Below are 9,446 nucleotides of genomic sequence, written 5' to 3' on the forward strand. Positions count from 1 at the left end.
TTAAAAAAGTACTTTTTGAGGTAGAAATGACATTGAAGATCATTTGGTTTTTTAAAAATTATAACCAATCCTTGAAAGTTTAAAGGTTATAATTATCTATCGGATAATGATATTTTTACACCTCATTTACTATTGTTTTACTATTCAGATATTTTTTTTCTTTTCTCTATTTGAATTTGGATTAAAAATTTCAGAATATGACCTTATTGCATAATCTAGAAGAAAATAAATTCAACCAACTAACGTAATTATGTAAATTAATTCAAAATAAATTTAATTTTATAAAAATTGTCTCAAAGAGCAAAAGGTTAAGTTTTATAAAATTGAATTTATTTTGAATTAAATTACATGATTACATTAGTTGATTAAATTTATTTTCTTCTAAATTATGCAAGAAAGTCATGTTTTGAGATTTTTAATCCAAATTCAAATAGCAAAAGGAAAAAAACAGTTGGATAGTAAAACAGTTGTAAAGGAGGAAGTAAGAATATCATTATTCTTATCTAAAAGTTGTACTAATATTTTCGATCATTGACAATTTTTTTAAATTGAAATCACGTTCTACATTATCCAGAAAAGCATGTTTGAGAAAAAGTATTTAAAGATATTTTTCTTGAAATGTATATTTTATCTTATTTGAGATTAAGACTGCGTTTGGATGTTGAGCTAAACTCAACTGAATTAAGTTCTTTATGAATAGTAGTGAGTTGAATAATGAATGGAGTTATGTGAAACCCATCTAAACTGAGTTTAAAGTGTGTTTGGATGTTAATATGAGTTTAGTACTTTTTATGAGAAATAAAAAAATATTGTGGGTCACACGTATAATAAGGTTTTGAGTTGGGATGAGTTTAATAATTTTGAGAGTTGAGTGTTTAGATGTTAGACTTAACTTAAAAGTAGACTGGACTCAACTGAAGTAAGCAAACGGAGCCTAAACGTACTTTAATGCGTAATATCCAAACAACTTAATTTTTCCATTAAAATTTTTTTAATTATATTTAAGTGCTTTTTGAGACTAAATAGACCCTAAGAATATGATGCAGCTGTTAGAGCCAAGCACTCAGCCGTCATAGCAGCAATGTCGGCTAGGGATTATATATACGGGGGCAGATACACCACATGGATGGAAAAAATCCTCATGTGAAGGCTGAAGCAGAAGGTCGAGCAGAGCAGCAGTCCTAGCTTGTAACAACTGGGCAGATCGAGGACATCAAGGGTCATTAGCCTGATACTCTACCCAAGTCTTCTTAACTTCTTTCTTCAGTTCCTTCTAAATTCTCCCTCCAACTGTCTCAACTGAAACTGCAACTAACTACCGATATTTGCGTTACTAGGAGAATCCTAGTTGGCACCCCCTATCCACGTGCTTAGAATAACCTCTCTCTCTCTCTCTCTCTAGCGCCCTGCCAATATCTCGCTGTAATAAGTGCGTAAACTGTACGCTCTCTCTCTCTCCCTCTAAAATCTATTTTCTCCCTGTATAATGTCTTCAAGCCTCGGAAAACTTCCTGACCTTTTGGAGAAAGAAGAGCCAGAGGATTCTTTGCCTCCGGAGCCGGCGCCGGAGCTCGTGAGCGGTGGTACCCTCACCATCGAAGATCTTACCAATACACAATTAGCTTCGCCTGAAAGTTCAAATACCGCGTCGAAGAAATTGAAGTTGGATTCCCCCGCGCCAAAAAACGAAGAATCGAAACAAGAGTCCCCGGCCGGAACTGATCACGAGCTCTTGGACGTAGAAGCTCAGCTCGCGGAGTTTCTTCTCACTATTCGATGGAATACCGGTTCAATCCTTGAGGCTCTGTTACTGTCAGAAACTGCCCTTGCTAGAAAGGAACCAGCACCGTCTGAGAATGACTCCTATTCGGAGAAAGAAAACCCAAGTCCGGCTATTTCAATGCTGGAAAATGAGGATGTGTTCGTTTGCGAGCATGCGGCCGACATTTTGTGGGCAGTCCGGGAACCGAACGGTGCTGGGGATATTATGATGGAAGAGGCCATTGGGGACGCTGACGACTACGGATCCAATGAGAAAACACGTGATTATAAGGAGGAAGAAGACGCTCCAGATCACAACGGGTCCAACGAGAAAAATTTCGATTCTTCGGTAAATGGTGATCAGGCTTCAGACTACGGATCCAGTGAGGGTTTGAACGGTAATCAGGTACAAATAATAATCCTCTTTCTTGGATTTTCACAAGGTACAGAGTGTGCTTTTCTAGAGGATTTTGAAGCATTGTCTCTGGTTTATGTAATCTTGAGCCATGCAGAAGTTTCAGAGATTGCAATAACAGAAAATTTCTTCGAGAATTGTGTTTTTTTTTTTTTGAAAGGTCGAGAATTGTTCTAATTGCTAAGTTCGCGTATGGATTGAGAAGTGATTTTAATTTATTTCATCACATTTCATCATTATATTTTTAAGGTATAGTTTAGATAGTGAGATAAGATAAAATAATTTTCGATAAAAGTTACAAAATAATAAAATATTATTAGAATATTATTTAGTGTGAAAATTTTAAAAAATTGTAATAATGAAAAGAAATGAAACACTTTAACTATTCAAGGGGGCCTAAGTCATTTTTGAATTTATTTTTATAAAATTTCTTTATAATTAAACTATTATCTAACATATAACATTAAGATACGATAGTTTGTGAATTTATTTTTATATAATATTTCTTTTGAAGTAACGATTATGTCTCTCTTTAAATAACGATTTTGTCTTGCGCTTACACTGAATTCTCTTTTGCTTTATTATCTTCTGATAAGCATTGATGATGTTACTTGGTGATCTTGTACGTCATGTTGTTATTTTCCCAAACAGTTTTTTCTTTTTCTTTTTTTTTTTTTTTACCATTTTTTTAAGGTATTTTCAAACTGTACAGATCGGTCAAAATTATAACAAATTGAAAAATTCTACACATATCCTCACACACCACACATTATATGTAATTTTTTTTTTTCTCTTCATAGTTGTGGAAGCTGCTATAGTTTTTGCTTTCTTGAATAAAAATTTCAATATTCCTTAATTACTCTGTGCCCTGTGGGTGATGCAGCAGCCTAAAACTTCTCAACTCTGTTGTAGAGGATGGAGGAAGATCCACGAGTATTCTGATACCTAGACACTCGATCATTTTCTTTCCAAGTAAATAAAAATGCAGGTAAGTTTAGGTTTTGTACGTAGTCATGTGAATTGGTTGTTCTGGTTTTGGGAACTTGACTTCTTTGTGCATTTTATGGAAATAAGAATTCTCAAAATACCATGCTCTCTCTTAGATCTTTTAAGTGAAAATTATCGAAAAATCTGGCTTACATCCGATCATATATTTTTTTTTACAAGACTTGAATGAGATTTGCTCTTTTATTTATGAAAAATAATACGCATACAACACTTTTTACAATGGATATTTTTATAAAATAATTTATTAAAATAACATGATTTTATAAAAATACATTCAATTTAAAATATAATTGTACAAAAATGGTTATATAATTACTCTTTATTTATTTCAAACAAGCTCGCTAATCTTATATAATTATGCTTTTACATGATTACAGTGTCATGTGCATGGTGTGTGATGTAAAAACGTTCAAATAATAATATTACTCTTTTTTTACTAGATATTCAAACTCGTTATCAAATTCTTACATGATATATAATTTCAATTTTTTAAATGTGTCCTACTTAGATCAAGAATACAATAAAATTAAGATGCTGAATAAATAATAAATGATAAATAGTTTTTCAATAATCTATTGTCACATTCAAGGATGATGATAAAAAGATGATGTACAACGTACACTTCTCAAAAAAGAAATTCTTAAAATTTAAACCCAAAAGTATCCAAATATTTGTAATTGAAAATAGTAAAGACACTACAAAATTGAGTTAGGAATCAGGATATATCATTAGTGGGTAATGTTAGATACAGTTTCAGAGTGTACAATTTCAACATATTCCCTTTAAATAAAAATAGGATCCATCATTAAAATAATAATTTTTTTATGTGGATCTCAAATCTATCAACTTTGTTCAAAATGAGTGTACAAGATTTACACACCTAATTAAGACTGCTATTAATTTACTTATCTATTAATTTCTCATCACCAATATATATATAAAAAAAAAAAAAAAGTTTTACAATTATCTATTAATTTAAATTTTGTGAGAAATTAATATGTCAAGAATACACGTACACTTATTATTGTAACATTAACGGGAGCGTGATTCACTGCTGCCTGCGGCCCTGCGCCTCTCAGATTGACTTGACTTGTTCCAAGCTCACTTCCGCTTATGTTCTAACGGCCCTTAACTGAAACCGTAACTAACGGTCCGTGCTCCCCGATTCCTGAAAATCCTAACTCTCCACCTGTCTACAAATAGCCTTCCTCTCCCTCTCAAATCGTACCCTGCTATTATTTTCAACTATGATTACTTTTAGAGAAATTCTCGATCTGTTGGCCGAAGAAGGGGCTTCCTGGACTCCGGAGCTGGCGCCTGTGAACCCTACTTCCGGCACCGGGGCTCCTAAGCATAAATATGCTCCTTCCGAACCGATGGAGCTATCGGCCAATGAAGCTGCTGTCGTGGAGCTTTTGACCAATCTCCGGTTCATGACGCCTGAGAACTCCTCGTATTGGGGGAAAGGAACTCTGAAATCTCGTATTTCTGATTCTACTGTAGCAATTGAGAGAAATGAGAGCCTGTCCTTACCCGAGAATCCGGATGTTTCCTTGGACATTGCGATAGACAGTTTGTTGGCGGCGGTCTGGCAGTTTAGAGGCGCGGAAGAACCCAAGCTCTGAGGATTTGAACTAATAAGCAGGTACACTGATTGATCAGTAATGCAGTTCTTTCCTGATCTGTTTCCAGGCCTATTGATACCACACATATATTTTGGTGTATAAAATCAATGTTCTTGAAATGATGAAATTGGCAGCTTTCTAAAGCAGTGCTCGATTTGCATGTATCAGATACGAACCCTAGCCTCTAAATAAAGCAGAAAATGGTTTAATAACTTAAAGAGGGATCGCGAGAGAACGATGGTGAAGGAGATTATGAATATAATTATTCAATGAAATGATTAAATAATTGAAAATGATTTGTTATGTTTTACTTGTTTGTTAATCATTTAATTTTACATCAATGAATATTGAGAAAATGATGATAAAAAAGATGATTGATAGAATTTCTCAATTTCATTATTGAAAGTCTTGTATTTACCCTGTATGTATTCTACAGTTCGGCTTCGAGATGAATTTCTTGACAACATACAATTTTGCTCTTCCATTGCAAGGGATGGAGGCATCATATGGGAGTTGATCAGCAATTAGAGCTTGATAGCATCGCAAGAGTCCTGATCCTCCATGCCATGCAATAATATCCTTTATTTTCAATTTCTCCCTTAATTTTCTAGATAGCATGCTCGTGGAACTTGTTTTCTAAGAGCTGTCTTTTGCTGCATCATGTAGTTATGAAGTTTTAATGTCTGAACTGCTAATTGTTTTGAGGACTTGATTTCTTTGGGCAGTCGGTGAAAATAAGAATTGTTTCTATATATTAGCATAATTTGGCAGCTTAATTTCTATATATTTTACGGTTGGGAAATGTTTGATTCATAAAATGTTTAGTACTTTGAATGGATGTATTGGAAAAGTACTCATTTGTTCATGACAGCCAGATAGATATGAGTCCAATTGAGAGAGAGAGAATCACAGTTGTCATTTTCCTAGAAACTATATATAAACACGATACGAAAGGGAAATGATATTTGCAGTACTAGACAAGCACTGTGCAAACTCTTTGAAAAAAATGAGTAAATAAGGGATCGACACCCTTGAAAACGAACTAATTTTTTTAAAGTAGATCCCTCTTTTTTTCAAAGAGATTACACAATCTTTACACATTCCATAAATAGCATTACTCTTTACAAAATCACAAGAATCTAGAGACCAAAACAATACCAGCTTTGAGGAAGATAAAAGTTTCTAATTAAGCTGGTGGATAAGCATGGAGAAAAATCCTAGAGAGAGAATTCGAGGAATGAGAAGATGATAAATGATCAAAAAGAAAAAGGAGTTTAAGAAACACTAATGAAAGAAGGAAAAAAGAGAGAGAAAAGTAAATATTTAAATCGATTAGCCTGATCACATTGATACAAGAGAAAATATATTTACAACTGTGAATTGTGTAACTATCGGGTAATCGCTTTGAAAAAAATGAATAAAACATGAGACCCACATAAAAATAATACTAATAATAATTTTTTAATAGTAGACCCCACTCTTTTTCAAAACGATTACGCAGCGTTTACGCACTTTACGATTGTATGTAAAATTACACTTTATACAATATTGGTAGATAGTGTCACACTAGCTAATACAATATTGATAGATGTGTCACATTGATACAATGAGGTCACCATGTTTGGTTACACATATCTTTTCAAAATTCCACAAAAAACAAAGTATAAAATCTATTCTAGAACGAGTTTAAACCCTATTTCATAAAAATTCATGTGATAAATTAAACGAAAATATCCTTCTACAATGTCCTTCTACAAATGCCATGTTGGATTGAAATGTCCTTGCTACGGCTTTTATGAGAATTTATGCATTGGACTTGATCGGATAGTGCCTTGCTCGCTCACGAGGGAAGAGTATTCCTTCAATAATGCCACTCGCCCTCTTGGATGTGAGAACTTTTGTTCGCATCCAAGCAAAGTGCTCAAGGGGGGAAGCTTTATTGCTCGCCTGGGGTTCAAGATCCAAGCAACTTGATCAGGGGTTGGATACGTGCTTGATGGCTAATCTTCCACGTGATCTGATCTATTTCATCAAAGATCAGATCTTGTGCTCGGGAGCTGAGCTCCCACGTGATCTGATTAATTTGATCCGACCACTTTGATTAGAGGTTGGAAACTATGTCCAGAGATTGTGTCACTGCCAAGTTAGAACATAAGAAACCATACATTTTGTGGGAACATATTACAGGACTCTTAAGAATTATGGAAAATGCTAAGTGAACCAAAGAAATGTACTGCTGATGCATTTTTGTTATTGCTTTTGTTAGTATTAAAAAAACAACAGAAATGCAATGATCGGTACTTCATCAGTGCATTTCTTCGGTCCCAATAGATGGACCCAAGAATTATTACAATTTTTATGAAGTCCAAAACAATATTCTTTCCAAAATTATTTTCATACAACTTTTCAACTATATCTATACGCTTTCACAAACTCAGATGCAAAACTTATTTTAAAATAAAAATTATTCAATTCTTTCTATCTCATTTTTTAAAATCTTATCTTAAAAAATATTTCAAAAATTTCAAAAGAATAATGCTAGATATTGTCCTAGGGTGTGCATGACACGTGCACTACTCCCTTTGAAAAAAAGTATGGTTCACCATTAAAAAAATATTTTTTCATGTAAATCTCATATTTATACACTACTTTTAAAAAAGCAAGTTGGCAAAATTTATACATTCTAAAACTGCAAATATCATTTCTCTTTTCAAAAACTCTCATAATTAAAAATCACCATTATATAAGGCTTTTCCTTTTTAACAAGGATATAATATATAGGGTCGTGTGAACAAAATAAGATAATGATGAAATTTATGTTGACACCAATTTCTTATATTCTTATTTCTTCCTTTCAATCGTAACTCCGTACAATCTATTTTGGTATTTAAAAAAAAAAAAAAAACTTTTTTCCTTCCGACAAAAGATACAATATAACATAAAGTTTTGTTACTAATTATCCTCACACATCACATTTTATTTGTTTATTTTAATTTTATTCTTCTTAAATTAATAAAGTTTAATTTTCTACTGATCATCCATACACTACACATTTGATAAAAGAAAAACTTAAAAAATTACGTATATTATGTAGTATGAGGATGATGAATAGAATTTTTCTATGAGAAATAATAATTACATTTGTGAGTGTGTAGGCACTACATAATTATTTAAAAAAAATCAATAAATATGAAATTACATAAAAAAATAATAATAATTTTTTAACATTAATAAATCTCTTTCTTTTAAACAACCGCACTGTACGAGTATACGTAAAATTACTCTTTTCCTATAACAAAATAAGATATCGGTGGGATTTATGGCCACCCACGAACTAATCCATGACAGCTCGCTAAGAGTATGATTCTTTATAATTTCTTCCTTTCAACCGCCTAACAATTCAAAGTTCTCCCACTCTTGACACTCTCCAACCAACTACCCAGATTTCCGATACTGAAATCCTAGTCTATCTACGCGCCTATTAATTGTCTTCTCTCCCACGCTCTCTCTCTCCCTCTAATCCTACCCTGCAATTCTAGCTCTCTCTAATGTCTTCAGGTCTCCAAGAACTTCTTGACCTTTTGGCAGAACCAGAAGTGGAATATTTGCCTCCGGAGCTGGCGCCTTTGCCTTTGACCGGTACCCTCACCACCGAGTACCCGACCTGTCTCCAAGCTTCGTCTGAAGGTTCGAATCCCGTTTCGAAGAAGTTGAAGTTGGATTCCCCGCCAGAAAAACAAGACTCGAATAAAGAGTCCCTGGCCCGAGCGATGGAGCTCCGGGAAGAAGAAGTTCGGTTCGTGGATTCTTTTCTCAATCCTCTATGGGATAGTACCGATCCAATCTTTGAAACTCACTCTGAAACTGCCCTTTCGTCAACTAAAAACGAGTCAAGACCGTTTTCGGAGAAAGAAAGCCCAAGTTCGGCTGTGACAATGCCGGGAAATGAGAAAGTGTTACGTCTCCGAGGAAGCGAAAGTGATCGACAGTTTGTTGGCACTCCAAGAATCGAACGGTGCAGGTTGTATGATGGAAGAGGCTGTTGGGGACACCTGACGACTACAGATCCACTGAGAAAGTACTCGATCCTTCGGAGAAGTAGAGGCTTCAGAAACGAATGAGAAGGAGACTGTGACAATGCAGAGTGCGTGATGAGAATGGCTCCGTCTCCCAGAATCGGCGTATTGGCACGAGCAATGAGAGAAGTAGAACTGCTCCGATAGACATGAGTATATATGCCCGACGAGGTCTCATGAGGCTTTGAACTTCAATGATCAGGTATTTGAGTACTTTCTTCTGGAAGGCTACTTAATGATAACTCTGTAAGCAAAAATGTAATTGGTCTTATCATTTAGCAGATCACAGTTTGCAGCAGATTCATATGATTTTCAGTTTCACAATTTTCTCTTAGCCATGTTCATAGTACGTGGTGGGTGATCATGTAGCCAATAACTTCTTGACTCAGTTGTAGAAGATGGAGCTGTACTCCCATCGGAGTTCAACAAGTAGATGAAGATCTAGTTAATGATTGTATTTTTGCAAAAAAATAATTGATAATAAATAAGCAATTTTTTTGTAACGAGGTTAATGATTTTGTTCATCCAAGATTTAGTGTATTAATCAAGGAAAACGAATAT

At 34.2% G+C, this 9,446-nt stretch overlaps 1 protein-coding gene across 1 annotated transcript; it reads left to right on the forward strand.

Annotated features, from left to right (window-relative positions):
• The first annotated feature begins 1,346 nt into the window (after positions 1–1,346).
• LOC108983290 lies at positions 1,347–3,261 on the forward strand. Its single transcript, XM_018954877.2, has 2 exons — positions 1,347–2,167; positions 3,060–3,261. The coding sequence occupies exons 1-2, from the start codon at positions 1,487–1,489 to the stop codon at positions 3,123–3,125; spliced, it is 747 nt and encodes a 248-aa protein (XP_018810422.1). The 5' UTR covers positions 1,347–1,486; the 3' UTR covers positions 3,126–3,261.
• The last annotated feature ends 6,185 nt before the right edge of the window (positions 3,262–9,446 follow it).

The sequence above is a fragment of the Juglans regia genome, chromosome 13, assembly GCF_001411555.2.
Source record: "Juglans regia cultivar Chandler chromosome 13, Walnut 2.0, whole genome shotgun sequence".
Taxonomy (NCBI): domain Eukaryota; kingdom Viridiplantae; phylum Streptophyta; class Magnoliopsida; order Fagales; family Juglandaceae; genus Juglans; species Juglans regia.

Coding starts and splice junctions, on each gene's coding strand:
- LOC108983290 (XM_018954877.2), top strand. CDS start 1,487: ATGTCTTCAAGCCTCGGAAAACTTCCTGACCTTTTGGAGAAAGAAGAG. Junction 2,168..3,059: donor AGGGTTTGAACGGTAATCAG/GTACAAATAATA, acceptor TGGGTGATGCAG/CAGCCTAAAACTTCTCAACT.